Below are 18,575 nucleotides of genomic sequence, written 5' to 3'. Positions count from 1 at the left end.
ATAATAAAGTTCTCCATGTGCCACAGAATCCTTATAACTATTATTTTAATGGTTACAAATACATTTATTTTTGTATTGCAGGCAATTACTTGGGGGTGGCGCTATTATAAATAACCCTTCTTTGTGTACACAATTTTCCAAAGTGTTCATCCAAGCATACTACATAGGAATTTTATCTTAGAGAATATTTTCTTAGGGAAAGTGTAGCATCAAACATTTTTCATGGCTCTTGACACTTCTTATCAAAGAGGAGATTTTCTATCTAAATTTCTAAATTTCACATAATAAAATCTACAAGTGTTTATCACCTAATATTTATTTATCCATGAACAATACGGGTTTGAACTGCATAGGCCCACTTATGTGCTGATTTTTTATAATAAAGTACTATAAATGTATTTTCTCTTGTGATTTTCCTAACATTTCCTTTTCTCTAGCTTACTTTATTGTAAGAATACAGTATATAATACATATAACATACAAAATATGTGTTAGTTGACTATTTACATTAGCAGTTAAGGCTTTGGGTCAATAGTAAGCTATTAGTAGTTAAGTTTTGGGGGAACCAAAGTTACATGTGGAATTTGGGTCTCCCACCCCACGTTGTTCAAGGGTCAACTGTACTGATCTAAAAAAGAGATTCATCCATATTAAGATAAATGGAATATACATATGGAAACACATTTACATAAGGAAACACATTTCCTTATACACTATTACATCTCACTTTATTGCATAAGAGGAACTGAATTAGTCAATTTAATAATGTTTTTAAGGGTGCCTGGGTGGCTCAGCTGGTTAAGCATCCAACTTCGGCTCAGGTCATGATCTCGCAGTTTGTGACTTCGAGCCCGCATTGGGCTCTTGCTGACAGCTCAGAGCCTGGAGCCTGCTTTGGATTCTGTGTCTCCCTCTCTCTCCCTGCCCCTCCCCCACTCACTCTCTGTCTCCCTCTCTCTGTCTCAAAAATAAAAACAATTTTTAAAAATTAAAAAAAAAATAGTAATGTTTTAGCCCTCATTTCACATATCTTTAAAAAGCCTAAAAGAAAAAAAAAAACAAAACTGTAATGAATCTCTTTTTGGAAACTTCAAAGAAGAGAAGTCTTCAATAAGGCTGATTAGATAGAGTGAATTTTGACAATTGATGGCTTCCTCCAAATCTAAGACAAAAATAATGATTTCTACGGTATTTAGATATTTAGAAAACTGCTCCTTCTTTTTTCTAATCAAGAAAAAAAGCCTTTTTAACCAGAACCCCTTCCCTTTTTCCCCGTGCCCACCAATCTTCCTTCCCCGCCATACATGCCCACTTTCTATCACCACATTCCTACCAATGCCTTATCACTCTACCCCCTCCCATAAAGTGTGAAGGTTTTTCAGTTTGTCTTTGGGTTTGTGTGTATGTGCTTGTGCACACTGGGCTAATTTATGCTGCAGAGACCACAAAGTTCAAAAAGTAGAGGGAATATCAGAGCTGGAAAAATCACAGTAGCCAGATGTGTCTGCCACGAACTTACCACATAAATTAGACTAGAAAAAAAGAAAAAAAAATTGGAAAAAGAACAAAAAAAAAAAGATAGCCTACATATAAATCTCACTTTGAGCAAACCTTAGGATACCTTTCTATGTGGTTTAAACAACACTAGACTTCAGTGTCCCTTAGCTATTTTATTTGCTGATAAAATGTTTTTAAGTGCTTTTATACACTTCCTAGAGGGAAGAATAAGCCAATTTACCAAACTGAGCACAGACAAGATTTTCCATCTTGTCTTGAAAAGCATGCCCTGCAAAAAAGAAAAACACACACATGTGTTTATAATTTGAAGTACAAATCAAGACAGACCGGGAGGACTTAGACTCTGGCCTGGTGAACAGCACATCTTCAAAGAGAGAGTGAGTGAGTGAGTGAGAGAGTGAGTGAGTGTGAGTGAGTGAGTGAGTGTGTGTGTGTGTGTGTGATTTTAAAAATTCCTATAGCATTAAAAATACCCTCTGGCTGCACTTTACCAAAAGTTTCTGAACCGGCTAGGGCTGGCAGTCTGGTGAAGTTGTTATACAGTCTTTATTTTTCCTGTTCTGTCTGGGAGGATACTGGCACCCCAGGTCGGGGCCTCACTCCAACAAAGAGGTCTGTTAATGTGTGACAGGAGCCCAGCGCACCATGGTTTATGATCACTAGGATTATCACCAAAAGGGCAAAATTCACTTTCTCTTGGCAGTAATATTTTAAAATACGGGGATATTTTAAGTTGCCTCATGATTCAACTATTTGTGTGCTGAGAAACGGGAAAACCTTGATGCTGGCACACTTGTCGAGGGGGAAATGTCCTTCACACGGAACTTGAGTGTGCCCGCTCTTCACAAACTCCCTGTTAACAATATGATGGAGAAAGAGACAGGTCACGAGCACATACGCCTCCTCATGTTCCCCCAACTGCTGTCTGGGGTCAACAAAATTATATTTGCAACATGTGAGCAAAAGTGCCCAAACGATCCAAGTTGTGGGAATCGTGGTTGGGTTTTCCTGAGGGAGGAACAGGATGGCTTTGTAACAATGCACACCACAGCCTCTTCCTCAGAGTGCACACGGGCCAGAAAAGTGAGGGAAAATCAGGCTACCGGCTACCAATAACAGTTACAACAACATACTTCTTTGGGGCCTTTCTGTATGTTGAGTACTGAGGTACTCAAGACGACTTGGATGAGGTAGGGATCACAGTAGCTAGGGATGTCTGCTCTCATTATCACCACTTCACAGATAAGGAAAACTCAGACTCAGAGAGGCTGATAAACGAAACTAGTAAATGTCTAACCCAAGAGAGACTCAGTTGGGACTCCACGTTCCTCCCATCAACCACTATACAGAAAGGTCTCCTGCCTCCACTCTTCCCCTATCACCGCCCTAACACCCTAACCAGATTTCCTTAGCAGGCCCCATTTTCCCTCAAGCCCATTGTCCTATATGTTAGAATAGAAAGGGAGAGTCCTTTTTTTCCTGTTTCATTTTTCCCCCCCTTCCAAAAAATTTAGTAGTTTTTAATAGTGATTAATGAGAAGAACAACCTATTTAAAAGATGCAAGGTCCTGCCTGGTTTGTGTTATGAAAAAAATATATAATCAACTTTCATATGTATAATCATTTTCTGCCTTCACTGTTACATAAAAGCTGTGATTCTAAGCAAGTTGTGGGCCCCCAAACGATATGGCTTCCACCCAGAGGTAATCTCTCCTCTTTACTTTTTGAAGTTCTCCAAGGTCTTCCTTTCTTCTTCCATTCAGTAGGCATCTCTGGGGACTGAGATGCAAAGGTCACCAAGGTGCTCAGACAGAATCAAATAGGACAAAACCTGACAGGAAACCTGATTTGGCAGATACAAAAACAAAAATCTGAGTTAAAAACTAGACCAAGCCAGAGATGGTTATTTGAAATAAAATGCAAAGAAAGAAAAAGAAAAAGAAAAAGAAAAAGAAAAAGAAAAAGAAAAAGAAAAAGAAAAAGAAAAAGAAAAAGAAAGAGAAAGAAAAATTTTGTCTTTTTTTTTTCATTTCTCTCCTGCAGAGTCAATTTCATTTTACTTAGGCATTTGAAAAGTCAGTGAGTTTAGATACGTAACAAATCTGCCAGCCTACATAGATGCTTTTTCACTGGATACTGATGCAGCCTGACAAAAGTTTGCTCCATTTTTACAAAGTCACTCAATGCCTTTAAGTGATAGGTTTCTTCTCTACCAATTAAAATATGATTGGACTTGCAAATTACATTTCAGGAATAGATGTACTAAAAAAATAAGATATCCATGGATAAGCTTGGGGGGGGGGGGTGCTAAAATATTTCCACCAGAGGGTGCTATCCTCACTGAAAGTAATGAACAGTGTTCCTAATTTAAAGCACTTTATACTCTAACTCGCCCAAAATAAATCTTTTGTTTCTCGTGAGCTTTTATGATGAACAATGAAATTATCTTCAACTCTAACATCCGAAAATTGAATAAAGTAGAAAATAAAAGTTTTCCTTCCACAAAGAATAATGTTAGTAATAAGAATAAAATAATTATAGCTTGTTATGTCCCAGGCACCACATCTAAGCACTTCACACATATAAACTCATATAATCTCTTCATACTGTGATAATAATCCTCATTTTACATATAAGGAAACTAAGGCAAAATTAAGTAATTTCATAGGGTCATGAAGCTAGTAATGGGCAGAGCCATGTATCAAATTCTAACAGTCTGATTCCCAAATCCATATACCTAAACTACAGTAAAACAGAATCCCAATAAAAGGAGATTTATTGGGGTGCCTGGGTGGCTCGGTCGGTTAAGCGTCCGACTTCGGCTCAGGTCATGATCTCACGGTTCGTGAGTTCGAGCCCTGCGTCGGGCTCTGTGCTGACGGCTCAGAGCCTGGAGCCTGTTTCAGATTCTGTGTCTCCCTCTCTCTGACTCTCCCCTGTTCATGCTCGGTCTCTCTCTGTCTCAAAAATAAATAAATGTTAAAAAAAAAAAATTAAAAAAAAAAAAAGGAGATTTATTTCTGAATATACATTCAGAAAGCAATACCAAAGATTATATCACAGTTCTAGAAATGCGTAAAATTATCTTATAAAAGGTACTAATTTTATCATCTCATAATAATATTAACTATATTTTGACATTTTCATACATACATAAATACCTCCCTATAAAGGAGACACACCAATTAAGTTCACTTAGCTGTTAGTTACATTATATTGACAAGACCAAATTTCTAGATTCAAAAAGTAGAAGGATTTGCTCTTTATATTTTTTAAACACTGATAATGAAGAGTATGAACTACGGATAGAGCTATAGCTTGAAATAACATATTCTGAGTAAATCACTTATTATTAAGACCACATTATGACTCTGTAAATTATCCCCAGTCTTTGGTGCTCACTTGGCATTCCCTGTTATATTTCTTTTTTTTTTTTTACATTTATTTATTTTTGAGAGACAGAGAGAGACAGAGAGTGAGCAAGGGAGGGGCAGAGAGAGAGAGAGAGAGACACAGAATCCGAAGCAGGCTCCAGGCTCCGAACTGTCAGCACAGAGCCCGACAAGGGGCTTGAACCCACGAACTGTGAGATCATGACCTGAGCCGAAGTCGGACATTCAACCGACTGAACCACCCAGGCGCCCCCCTGTTATATTTCTATCCTTAGGACGTGTCTGTGATTCGGTGTGGGCTAGCAACACACTGTGTAATGGACAAATATTTAAATATTATTAGGAAAAAAACCCAGAATGTGTGTCTTGAGAAATTTACTGCTTCGATTTATTAGAAATCTGGAAACTAAGGTATTTTAACTCAGGAATAGGTAAACATGTTTCCCACATTCAGATTACAATTTGTTTAGATATACTTTACTAACCAATTGTGCTTCTGTGAGGAAAGGGGTGGCTCAGGTGCACAGGTTGACCCACATGTGCCTTCATTGTTAAACAGTTTCAAGCATTCAAGTTCCTTTTAATTAGTCCACTTTCTACGTGTTGCACAATTTTTTAAAATGAAGACAAGTACCACATAAACAGGGATATTCATTCCAGTATTGTGCAACACACAATAGTGACAACCTAAATATCCATCAGATGGGGGTGCCAGGTGTATGAATATGTGGGACTACTAGGAAATCTTTTAAAAGAAGGCAACTCTGTATGTACAGATATGGAAGCAGAAAAGGCAAGGTGAAGAACAGTAGGTATAATACACTAGCATTCGTGTGAAGAAACACATACCCATGACTGGAAGCACTGGAAGACTCCAGGACTAAGGAATGGGGATTCAGGGGGCATCGGAGTGACTCAGTCAGTTAAACATCTGGCTCTGGATTTCGGCTCAGGTCATGATCTCATGGTTCATGAGTTCAAGCCCCACATCGGGCTTTGTGGTGACAGTGCAGGGTCTGCTTTGGATTCTCTCTCTCCCACCGTCTCTCTGCCCCTCCCCTGCTCATGCACGTGCACTCTCTCTCAAAATAAATAAACTTTAAAAAAAAGGAATGGGGACCTGAGAAAAGTTTACTTTGTGAACAGTGCTGTGAAAAAGTGTTTGAATTTTTGTAACCAAGTCCATGAAAGATTTTTTCCAATTATAATACATTACAAAATTAAAGTTAATACTTTAATAATCAGTCTTTAGAATTTTTCATGAAAGCTAGATGGCTAAAAGAAAGACTGAAACTAGTCTAATGCTACCTAATTTGTGGTTTCTTTACTATACTTGCAACTGCTTTCTATTTGAGCTCTTATATATTGGGGACAAATGACTCATGGGAAGTTTTGGTTTACCACTGTTGGTAGAAGCATTTGTACCATTTTCCTTGATCTGCCCTTTAGATACGGGACACAACAGAAGTTATTCCAAGTCATTTGCTTTTTGGATATATTTTATATCTGCAAGCTTTAAATGGTAGATCCAGACTTCCTGGCAGAACAGACAATATATTTACTTGAAGCTAACTCGGGTTTACTTGAGTTCATACTCACTTTGGCTAAGTCACAGTATGAAGGAAGGTGTCTGGGAATAATGCTCCCTTTTTTATCCTGTTCATTCCTAAAAAATCCAACAAGAGCCTCTTTTCACGCTAAAATTAACTATTCTGTGTACAAAGCAGTATCTGGATACCTGATCTTAAATGGAAAAGTTATCTGAAAATGGCATCATCTTTTATAAGACTTTAAAAGTATCCTCTTATTTTTAGCCTTTGGAAGCAGGGAAAATGCCTACCACAGAAGCTAATTAGTTATGTTGCTGCTGTGTATTCATTCACATCTGATTATCTCTAGTGGGAAGAATTCTAGTTCTAAGGTAAAGGCAATTAGCAGAAAATAATCTTTTCTCAATTCTAAAATCATACTTAAGCATTTTTTTTAAAAGAGAGAGAGACAGAGCTCTCACACAAGCAGGGAAGGGACAGAGAGGGAGAGAAAGAGAGACTTTTTTTTAATGTTTATTTATTTATTTTGAGAGAGAGAGGGAATCTTTTTTTTTTTTTTTAATTTTTTTTAAAGTTTATTTTTGAGAGAGAGAGAGAGAGAGAGAGAGCAGGGGCAGGGAAAAGAGAGAGGGAGACACAGAATCTGAAGCAGGCTCCAGGCTCCAAGCTGTCAGCACAGAGCCTGACATGGGGCTCAAACCCACAAACCGCGAGATCATGACCTGAGCCAAAGTCGGACGTTCAACTGACCTGAGCCACCCAGGTGCCCGGAGAGAGAAGCTTTTTTAATGCATTATTATTTTGTTTAATATTTATTTTATTTTTGAGAGGGAGGGGAGGGGCAGGGAAGGGGGACAGAGGATCCAAAGCAGGCTCTGTGCTAGCAGCAGAGAGCCCAATGCAGGGCTCAAACCCACAAACTGTGAGATCATGACTTCGACTGAAGTCAGATGCTTAACTGAGCCACCCAGGTGCCAAGAGAGACAGACAGAGAGAGAGAAAGAGAGAAAGGGAATGAATCTTAAGCAGGCTCCACGCTCAGCACAGGGCCCAATGCACAACCCTGGGATCAAGACTTGAGCTGAAATCAAAGAGTCAGACACTCAAGTGAGCCACCCAGGCGCCACTACATTTAAGCATTCTAAATGAAGTCAAGGGTGAGCTGCATTGTCCTGGGGCAGGTGTCTTGAGAAGCCACCTGCAAATCACATAAAGGCTAAATGCACTCTAAAGTCAGAGCAGCCTCAGCTGAAACTCCAGACCCTGCCATCCATCCTGTGAGTTTAATGTGATAAGGCATGAAAGCACCAAGCCTGATGTCAATCACACGTTATGCAAAATAATTATAATAAAAGAAGGAAGGAAAGGGATTAGAGGCCAGAATTGTACCTTTGGCAGTCTTCAGGGACCAAATTCACAGAATGGGGGTATGTACCCGACTTGGATGAATGAGAGGAGGCCTAAGTAATTTTTCAAAAAACTCCAGTAAAGACAATTGAAAGAGATGCCGTAACCTTAGCATAAACCTAGGTAGCAAGAGTGTGAGGTGGTAGAAAAGGGGCCAGGAAGGAAGGCAAAGGTGGTGGCAGTGTAATGCACCCAAGAGCTATCTGGGGTGCATGAGGAGGCACTGAGACAACCAGAGCTGCTTCTGAGCTCCAGAGCCCCTTGGTTAAACACTTGTTCATTCACCTCCAGGTGAAAGCTTTAGGCTTACCGAGATTTGGCTGAGACACGGCCATGGACCTCTGGGGTGCTGGGGTGGGAGTGGCAGCAGGGTGGAGGTTCATCGGATTCAGGGACTGATTCATCGCCTTCCTAGGGTCTTGCCACGTGGTGATTTTTTCTATGTGACTAAAAGAAGGAAAACAATGATCTTTTTAATTGTCAGCACGATCATCATTATCACCATCACCAACAACAGCACAAGAGTTAAATGACGCCGGCTCTTCTTCCCTTAGGATCTGCTTACAGATGGCTGACACATTGTGTTTGTTTTCATCCAAGGTCACGCGTGCCCACATACCCCTCCATCCAAGGGCCCCATTGGGGATCTTGCAGGGAACTCTCTGAATACGAGCCCATGACTTAGCTGTCCTAGCTGCCCCTACATGCAAAAACCCTCGTAAAGGCTTTCTGCCTCACCAGTGTATCCTGTCCCAGCCAAGGATCCTTCGGTCCTCAGCTCCTCAGGTGCTTCCCCGCCATTCAATCACAGGGATGCCATGGTGTGAACTCCTCTCCCAAAGCAAGACCGGGCCCTCCCGCCCCGCCAAGCCTCCCACGCTCCCGGGCTCAAGTAATTGACATAATGAGGACACCTCTGTCAGTACCAGCCAAAGACAGAACTCTTGAAACCAACCTCATAAATATGACACTACTGAGCTCTTATTAAGAGCAAGGAAGGCACTGTGAGGTCCAAGCAGGTGATACATAAAACCCCCAAGAAGCTTATGTTCTACTAAGTAAAGTTAACAACTGTTTAGCTAGAGGACAGGGTAGCAGCAATTAAGTGTAGGAAGACCAGCAAGTGCCAGATTATGGAGAAGCCCAAATGTCAAAGCATGAAGGTTTCTGAGGGAAAAGACATGATTAGACTTTTGGTCATACACAACTTCCAGTATTTATATTGTGACTTAATCTCAGAGAAACTGGTACAACATAAGCTGCTGCCTAGAGTTTCCATATGTTCTTAGAAAGAGGGACAAGACCTCCAGCTTTGTCTGCCTCCTCCCAAACCACAACGTAAGTCATTCTTGGTAACTTACGTGCCCTACCGCACACCATCACCATCATCTCTTTTTTTTTTCCCTGAAGTTTATTTATTTTGAGAGAGAGAGAGAGAGAGAGAGAGAGAGAGAGAGAGAGCATGCGCACATAAGCAGGGGAGGAGAGGAGGGAGAGAGAGAATCCCAAGCAGGCTCCACATTGTCAGTGCAGAGCCTGATGCGGGAGTCAAACTCACGGAATCGTAAGAATATAACCTAAGCCAAAATCAAGAGTCAGATGCTGAACCAACTAAGCCCCTGGTGCCCCCAAAAACTTTTTTGAGATTTCATTATATTTTTCTTTTAAAGATGAGCATATTCATCTCGCGCTGTAACTTTGTTTTACGAATTGTATCAGAGTGCTTTTTATATATTGATGAAAGACCACAAAAGCTGACCGCAAAAACCAAACGTCAGCCTTTTGTTCTATGCCTTGCAACTAGGTTTACCTCTCCTAAACTATTTGTCTAGGCCAACCCCCACACACTAGGGACCTTCCCAGATCCACCTGAAAAGAAGCATGATTGTCCTTTCATTAAACACACCTTAATTTTGAATGACAATGGCCTCCTTTGAATCTTTAAGAACGCAAACCACTATTACTATCATTCAATTTAATCCCAAATCACTGTAATACCTGGCCCTGGAGTTTTATTTGTCTCTTCTCTGGCGTGTTTCCTCACATCTGAATGCTGCTAAATGAATGCTGCTAAAATTCCTCTTCAGACTTCTTTATCCTAGACAGCAAGTTATTGCCATGGGGAACTCATCCACTGCCTGAGTGAAAGCCTGGATGTTTTCCCAAGAAGGCCTTTAAATGAGTGTGATTTAAAAAAATATAAAAGTCAGGCTTGATATAAAGGAAGCAAAATTAAGTTTAACTGTTGAGTTTCCATACTGTAAAAGCCATCGACAGTTTTCAAAAATATAATAAAAAATGTGGGGCGCCTGGGTGGCTCAGTCGGTTGAGCGTCCGACTTCAGCCCAGGTCATGATCTCGCGGTCCGTGAGTTCGAGCCCCGTGACAGGCTCTGTGCTGACAGCTCGGAGCCTGGAGTCTGTTTCAGATTCTGTGTCTCCCTCTCTCCGACCCTCCCCTGTTCATGCTCTGTCTCTGTCTCAAAAATAAATAAACATTTAAATAAAAATTTTTTAAATGAACTAGGAGGAATAAAAATTTTAAAACCAAGACTGTCTTGTTAAGAAGAACACAAGTGGGGGGGGGGGGGGGCAGGACCTAAATAAAGAAATGAGAATCACTTACTCCAGCGCAAAAAGACAATAAAGGAAAGAAACAATGGTCTCATTTATACCTTCAGTTTAAGAATTGTAATTCTGTGAAAGCTTTCATAAAATCCTTTTGTCAACTTTTGGTCAAGTGGAAACTCATAACCAGCCTCAGGGGATTTGTCATAGTCGTTTCAGAGTGAGGAACCAATTGATGAGGATGTCAGAGTTGAGTAAACTCCCTTTAGCCAAGTAATTAGAGCCAAGAAACCCTTTGACTAACCATCCCTTCAGGACCCACACTATTAAAACATGTTTTCCAAGGTAGGTATGCCCTGCATACTTTCCACAATGGCACCAGAAGGAAAGGAATTCTTCTCTCTCTTATGAGCCCTTCTCAGACCCCCTGAGACCATGGGTCCTGGTGCTGTGCCAGAAGCAGCATGAGCACGGCCACGGTGAGACAGAGTGACGCAGTGGAAGACACTTAAGGACACTGCTGGGGATAGTGGTAGGAATGACACAGGAGCTGGAATGATGCATTCCCAAAGGCTGGTCCCCACTCTTCTTTCCCATCCTGAACCAGTGGGCTGTGGCCCCCAAAACTGGGGAGAGCAGAAAGGCCCACAGCTAAGTGGTAAAAACGAGCCCAGCTTGCCGAAGGACTGCCACCACAACAGGCTGGCCTCCACCGCCTGGGACAGACTGCTGGGGCTTTCTGGGAGGGCACTCTGGCCCCATCCCAGAGAGGTCTGACGCCAACGAGGCACAACTCAAACGTGGCTTCAAGTCCGAGAACTCCCCCAGGGCCGTGGGAGCCTCCTCAGCCCACCCTTCCAACCCCATACCCAGCCAACGCTTTTAAAGGAGTTTTGTTCCCAGCAGATTTGTTAATTAAAAGTGTCACTCACAGTATTCCCCAAAGACTAGAGTACAAGAGGGAGTCTTTCTTAAGTGAGCAGTTCTCATTGCTCAGAAACCACTCTGAGAAGAAAGCCACTCGAATTCCCAGCCTCTGCAGACCCACCAGTCGACCCGACATCAGCTTTGCTTTAAGGCTCGGCTTCTATGAAGTCCAGGGTGGCTCCCAGTCTGAATGCCAAAAGCAAGAGCATTGCTCACAAGAACTTAATGCATTGCTGATGATTTGATTTGAAAGCTAAATTCTGCTATTGTTCAAAACGTTTAGCTCCTGTCACCCTGTTCCCGAACGCAGGCTAAGCCACTGGCTCTTTCACACTGCTGTCTCATCTCCGCTCCCTCTGAGTTACTGACTCATTTCCTTTCTCGAATTTCTCAGTGTAACCTTACTGTCTGCCAGGACCCACAGTTTAGGATTAATCCCGACTTCCCTGCTACTCCCACCTCTTTCCTGATTTCATTCCTCCCTTGCTGCCCAGTCCTATTCAACCAAATGTCTCTGCTGTTTTTAAAAGCCCAATTTCTCCTGAAAATTTACATATATATTCAATCTGCTTATATATGTGTGTCCAATGAATACATATTCTGTACAGTTCTCATATTTTAAAAAATGGAACAAAAAAGGAAAAAAGGTATCAAACTATTTACGGGTATACATACAAGTTATAGGCCCACGGGTGCTTTTTTTCCTTACCAAACTCTCCTGTACTTTCCAGGTTTTTAACAGTGGCCATGCATTGTTTTCGTAAGCAGTAACAACAAAAATAATTATGAAGGCACAACATGACAAAAAGGAAAATGACGCATGGGCATGCAGGTCACAGGGTACTAAAATGTTATTAAAGATAAACTGTAGATTTGGCTCATAATTGTTGGGTGGCCAAAGGAAGAATGAGGGAAATGGAATTAATCACCTGGCCCCATCTTGTTTACCAAGAAAAAAAATGCCAGTTCCTAAGGATAAGGAAAACTTTTCCCGGCACCATAAGGTCTTTTTCCTGGGCAAAAAAAAACCAAAAAAAACAAAAACAAAAAAAAACCTCCTGTAATTCACAAAAGACCCTGGCCCCGGGGGCGGGGCTATAACAAAGATAAGAGGAGTGGCCTTCCCTTCCCAGACAGTCTTTCACAGTCGCGGGAAGAACAAACCAACTTCTCACCTCCAACCACATCAGGAGTCTCTCCTTAGAGAAGCATCCAGGTCCAAAAAGAGCTTCGGTGTTGGGGACTGGAGCTTGTGTTCAGGGGCAAGAAGGTCAGCGCTTCTCTGAGAAGACGTTTGGCTGGAAACAGTAGTTTATGGAAAGCTATGTTTTGTGAAATAATTTTTCCTTCTTGAATTAATATGTTGCTCAACAGAGATGCAAGTTCAGAAAGCCATTTTATTTATTACGGAAATTCTGTGTTTGAGGTTGAAATGTCACTGAAATGAGCAGAAGAGGCAGCTTCACCTCCCAATGTCCCTCCACTCACCGCCTGGTCCCTCCCATCGGCCTGCAGGGGATCTTTAACTTAGCTCCTATTTCCTCCTTCCAGGCTCCTGCATGACCTTTCACCTTGATGAGCACAAGGGTGCTTGATGAGCCTCCAGGCTTCCCTTCCTCCGTCTTTCTGGTTTTCCTCTGCCCTTCATCCCTTCCCCCACCCTCTCAATCAGATAATCCACTCTCCATCCCACCTCTAGACTCCTATCCCCAGGACAGCTGGGATCCAAGTCACTTCTTGGTTTTTTTTTTAATATTTATTTTGGGGGGAGGCTTGGGGCGGAGGGGGGTGGAGAGGAGGAGGGACAGAGGATCCGAAGGCGGTCTGCCCTGATAGAAGAGAGCCAGATGCGGGACTCGGGTCTCGAATCCATAAACCGCAAGATCATGACCTGAGGCGAAGTCGGATGCTCAACCGAATGAACCCCCCAGGCGCCCTTCACATATCTGAGTTTTAAGGCTACTCTGATCTGTGTGACCTAGTTGGACAAGCCACTTCACTCATCCTGGTCTCAGCACCCAGATCCAGGAGACGGGAGTAAAAGAAGTTAACAAACACACCAGTTCCTTGTTGCAGGGTGAAATAGGTCTGTTCAGGAAAACTAATGACAGCCAAAGTCACCTGCAGATTTCACGGCCAGTTCACTGGGCTTTCCAAGCTCACCTCCTTAGCAGTGAATGCATGGAAGGTAGTAGCTCTGGCCTCAAGCCCAAAGCTCACAACATAGGTTCAAGTTTACTCAACAAGCTTAGATTGTACACCTATTGTGCACTATGCACTAGGAAGGTATAAAAATAAAAGGCATTTTGTAAATATAAAACCCTGACTAGCAGCAGAACCATTAAAGGCAATGATAAAATCTTATCTGTAAAAATAGAACCCACTAGCTTCTTACAGCCCAGGACAAGGCCTGGTGCTTTTAGATGAATTTATCCTCCAGTCCATGACCTATTACATTAACTTTATGGAAGGAAGCCACACAACAAAGACTTTCTGAAATAGAGAAGGTCTATGTAATACATTTTGTATTGCTGGAAGCATACAAAGATATAAAAATAGAAAGGATCCTGAGTGCTTGATTTTGAAAGAATTTAGAGTCCTTCGCAACATAAGCCGCTTGCCTATTTCTATGGGCAAAGTTTTCATCTTTAAATCTAAGTGCTTTGCCTTTTTACTCCCTCTCCTCTCCACCGTCAAGGCTTTAATATGTTAGAGTTTCACATTAGTGTCACACATTACTCAGGGCTCCCTGCAATCAACAGACCTGTTAGGACAGGACTTAGAAGTAGCCTCCAACCTGCCTCTTCTTTTCCGCCACAAACTAGCTAGGCAGTTAAAGAAAACCACACCAATGAAATGCGAATTTAAAGGCAGCCTGGGGTCATAAAACCAAGGCTGACTGGTTCAAAACTCAGTTCACACTCAGTGCCACTTGGATCCAGTCCCCTGACAATCCCAGGCTCTCTTCAACTTCTCTCTTGACTCTCTCTTCTTGGGGGGGTGCCAATATTTCTTTTCCAATGGAACATAAGCTCTTTTGATGACAGAAATGACCCTATGGGGCATAGCAAAGTACTCTCTCTGCACATAGTAAGCATCTGCAAAACAATTCCCTTGCAACCCCCATAATATTCACAAGCCCAATTTAGGGCATAAGTAAATTGTCTTATATTTTTAAATCAGACATTATATACATTTTTTTAATTTAAGAGACCAGTTTACCTACCATCCTGTTAACATTATAGCAAATGTACATACACTGAAGATTAAGTGCTTAAAAAGTGCTAAATGAACTTTGCAACTTGCTTGTTGTGAACCAGTTCAATTAAACCCACCCTTGTTAAAAATGGAAATTGAAACAGATTTGCGTGAGGTTGATAATTTCCCAGACAGAGCTTGCCAAGTAAGTTTGACCCATTGTCAGCAGACAACAAATGCTATGCCAATGCTTAATCCTGTACCAGATGGCAAGACTTGTCCGAGACTCACATTAAAGTTCTGAAACGTTCCCCAGTTAGAATTAAAATACAAATATGCAAAAGCGGTTTACTTTTTTTGTTGTATTTCAGGGATAAATGCTGCCTGCGTTTCAATTACATTAAACATGCTGGCAGTGTGTTCTTATTTAAATTTCCAGACCTAGGAAATGACACATCATATCTTACTCATATCTTGCATTTCTTTGAGTGGCGCCTTTTGTTTTGTTTTGTTTTTTGCCAGTGGTACTTAGTTCTTCCAACTGACATCAGAGGTGGGTCTTAACCACAAGAACAAAGACAGCTGGCATACACACACCCTAATTCTCCCAAGCCCAGACGTACACTCTCCCCAGTACTTCCTCTGCTGTCCCCTAAAACCAGAACATAGAGGAAACTGATCACAGTATGAACCCCAAAGCTGGGGGGAGCCTCATAGCAGGGGTAGCCCCACAGCAAGGGGAGCTCCCATAGTTGTGCTCACAGCCCACGTCTAAATCGGCAACCCAACCTGATTAATAGCCATTCAGTAAACTGTTCCCATCTGCTTAACCCTATCAGTCCAGCTGGATAATGGACAGTAGGCTTTTGAACTACAATACATGGACAATCAGAAATAAAGTGTTGGCTCTTTACCTGGTTGAATAGATGTTTTACTTTATTTCCAAAGCCATCAACCTCCTTCCCACATTTTCATCCTTCCTATTGTCACCCTAACCGATGATTCTTTGTCCCAAAGCAGCTTTCACAACACTATACTTGGCTACAATTCTTTTTCTGTTCTGCCCGAATCCTAAGCGGTACCCTCTCGCTAGTCTGACGCATTACATTGGAATAAAAGATACAAAGAGGTGAAAGTCAGGCTGCAAACGTACATGGCTGACACATCCATTAGCAAAGCATTCGCACCATTCACAGATTAAATCCCAAAGCCATGAAAACTGCCTCATGTCATACAATAAAAGTGACTGTTCACATAATAGAAGTGTGCTTAATGAGAAAGCTCATCCTTCTTTGAAACCACAAGGAATTTATACTTGAAAGGTTCTGGTCAGATTTTCACTTAGGCAGCTCATCAAACATAGCTGTATAGTCTATGACATAGGAATGATAATTCATACATGAATGGGGGATTTTTTAGGATCCTCTAATAAAAGATGATACAAGACCAGCAGCATTATTTTGGTGCCTGTTTCCGGTCTCTACCATTCACTTGCCAAACATTTCAGAGTCCCCTGGAATTCTGAATGAATGGCAGCGATTGTATTTTTAACTACCAGGCTCTAATCCTCGACTTCCATCACAGCCATGCCAAGAAGCCTCCCCTTGTTTAAATTAGCAGCAGTAGTAGCCGCAGCAGCGTGGAAGGTCTCCTGGCACTTCCGCCACAGCCAGCTGTGGTGATCTATCTACTCAAATCCTTTTCCCCGAGCACCACAGACTTTTCCGCAGACTCATTCCCGAACCTGCTCCGTCAGGGCAGAGGCTGAGTCAAGGCCAGCTGCTGCCAGCCCGAGGCACAGTGTGAGCCCACTCGAGGCTGTAATACCCGTGGTTCCTACAGGGCTCTACTTACCCAGTGTGTTGTTGCTGGGGTGGGAAAGGAGGGGACACTGTGAATGTGGAGAAAACCACTTCGGGAAGCCGGTGACTCACCAACACAACCCCAAGGTGTGATTCACTGACCACCTCACTTCAGACGGTGAGCCCTTGTGTTAGAGGCACCCGACATCGCCACTGAGGTCCCCAACATCACCCAAAATGGGCAGACCTAACTCCCCCCCCCCCCCCCCCGCAAACTGAGCCAAACTCTTGCTTAGCCTTATTTTCCCTATTCCCTAAAAAAGCAGAAGGAACAGAAGGACTGGGTTTTTGTTTGTTTGTTTGCTGTAGGCCAAGAGCGCTACTAAAGAACTTTTGGCTGTAATGCAATTTTATTATTAACACTTAGCATTTTTTCCTCTTCTCACGCAGGATCAATAGTGTTATTAAGAGATTTATAAATCACATTAAATTTCTTCCGTTGAAACCAAACAACAACGTAAGAGTTTATTTCACTGTTTTATTATTTCCAGATATCAAGTATAAAATATGTACTTGTACATATTTTCCCACTTTCTCCTTCACAAACAAAAACACGGGATGAGAATGAGGAGAAGTGGAGAAAAGATGAGGTTCTTTATGAACGGTGAATTCTAGAATTATCAACAGGCCGTGAGGAATGCATTCACCCATTTATCCGTTTGACAATCATTTACAAAGGGGCCGTATCTTCCATGAGGACTCAGTCCCAAAATCAGTTTTGGGAAATGTGGGGTGTAGTGAAAATTACAACTGCAAATGCTTTCAGGGCCTATAATGTACAGTCTACTAGGCGTTCTGTACGTTAGACTGTCGATCAGTGAGCCCAAGGCAGCCAGTCCCTTCTAGTGTTAAGACAGATTAGTTACTGTTTCTACCGCCAAGCTCCAGATGAAGTGATGCTGTCCCCAAATACTTATGCTGGGATGTGCTAGGTGTGTAGTGTTGAATTCATGCCACCTGAACAGGCATACAGTCCTAAGTACCTGTGTTGTCTTTTGCTCCAAGAAGGGCGTATCAGAAGATGACCCAGAGTGAGCCTTCGGAGCTGGCAATCAAAATGGCGGGGAGGTAGCGGCAAAGAAATAATGAATGGCGTGGAGGCTAACAGAGCACAAGTCTTATTTTTGTTGTAATTCTAAATTGTCCAGAGCCCGACACTCTAGCTTGGTAGCTATGTGTTAGGTCTGCTCCCCCTTATCAACTGTGTCTGACATCTGGGAAGCAGCTTTTACCCTCACGATCATTTTTTAAAAGAAGTTTGTTTTTAAGCCACGGAACTACTTTAAATTCTAAAATACTTTTGAAAATTGTTTTTCCAGGCTCTCCGTGCCCAACACGTTTCAACGTGTTGTTTTTCCAGTTGTTCTTCCGGTGTGTCTTCTTCACTGACACACAGCTTACCCGCTCTGAACCCTCTCCGAACATAAACCAGCCCAACTAAACTCAGGATATGCCCTCCTTTCTCTGCCTTCCAATGGGGCCAACTGAATTAAATGTCACTTGCCCCAAAGAAGAGGCCAAAGCCTCCCTAAAAACCAAAAATTCTTCTGGATTCTTCTGGCTTCACTTCCATTCATGTGAAGAGATTCCATTCCTTTTCATTGGCTTTGTTTTCCCCAATTATGAGAAGAGGACCAGCCACACGTCCTCTGGTCACCGGAGCCACTTTCTGCACATGGTTGAAAGACATGACCCAGCTGGCACTAGCAATGAGACTGACAAGAACCCCAACGCTCGTCTGGAGAATGACTGCAGGTGTTTTTCAGAGCCAGCGTCCCATTTTGCAAGAAATGATCTGGACGATCGGAGACAAAAACGGAGGCATTAGGGAGCCTGGGTGGCTCCGTCGGTTGAGCGTCCGACTTCAGCTCAGGTCATGATCTCATGGTTTGTGAGTTCGAGCCCTGTGCCGGGCTCTGTGGTGACAGCTCGGAGCCTGGAGCCTGCTTCAGATTCTGTGTCTCCCTCTCTCTCTACCCCTCCCCCACTCATGCTCTCTCTCTCTGTAAAAAATAAATAAACGTTAAAAAAAAAACTAAAAAAAAAAAAACTGAGGCATTAACAGGGATTGAGTGAAACACTGGAGGCGGGGAGGGGAGAGGACTACTGGGGACCTAGATAATCACCAGGCAACACTGCTTATGTTTCGTGTTT

The 18,575-nt window shown here is 42.3% G+C and overlaps 1 protein-coding gene across 1 annotated transcript in view; it reads right to left on the bottom strand.

Moving 5' to 3' along the window:
• The window catches only part of WWTR1 (WW domain containing transcription regulator 1), a 132,732-nt gene that overhangs the window by 44,043 nt on the left and 70,114 nt on the right, over positions 1-18,575 (bottom strand). Inside the window, exon 3 of the mRNA XM_042954809.1 lies at positions 8,178-8,314. Within this exon, the coding sequence (XP_042810743.1) occupies positions 8,178-8,314 (137 nt within the window). The remainder of the gene's footprint in view (positions 1-8,177; positions 8,315-18,575) is intronic.

Source organism: Panthera leo, chromosome C2 (assembly GCF_018350215.1).
Source record: "Panthera leo isolate Ple1 chromosome C2, P.leo_Ple1_pat1.1, whole genome shotgun sequence".
NCBI lineage: Eukaryota > Metazoa > Chordata > Mammalia > Carnivora > Felidae > Panthera > Panthera leo.
This window is presented reverse-complemented; position numbering and strand designations above follow the sequence as displayed.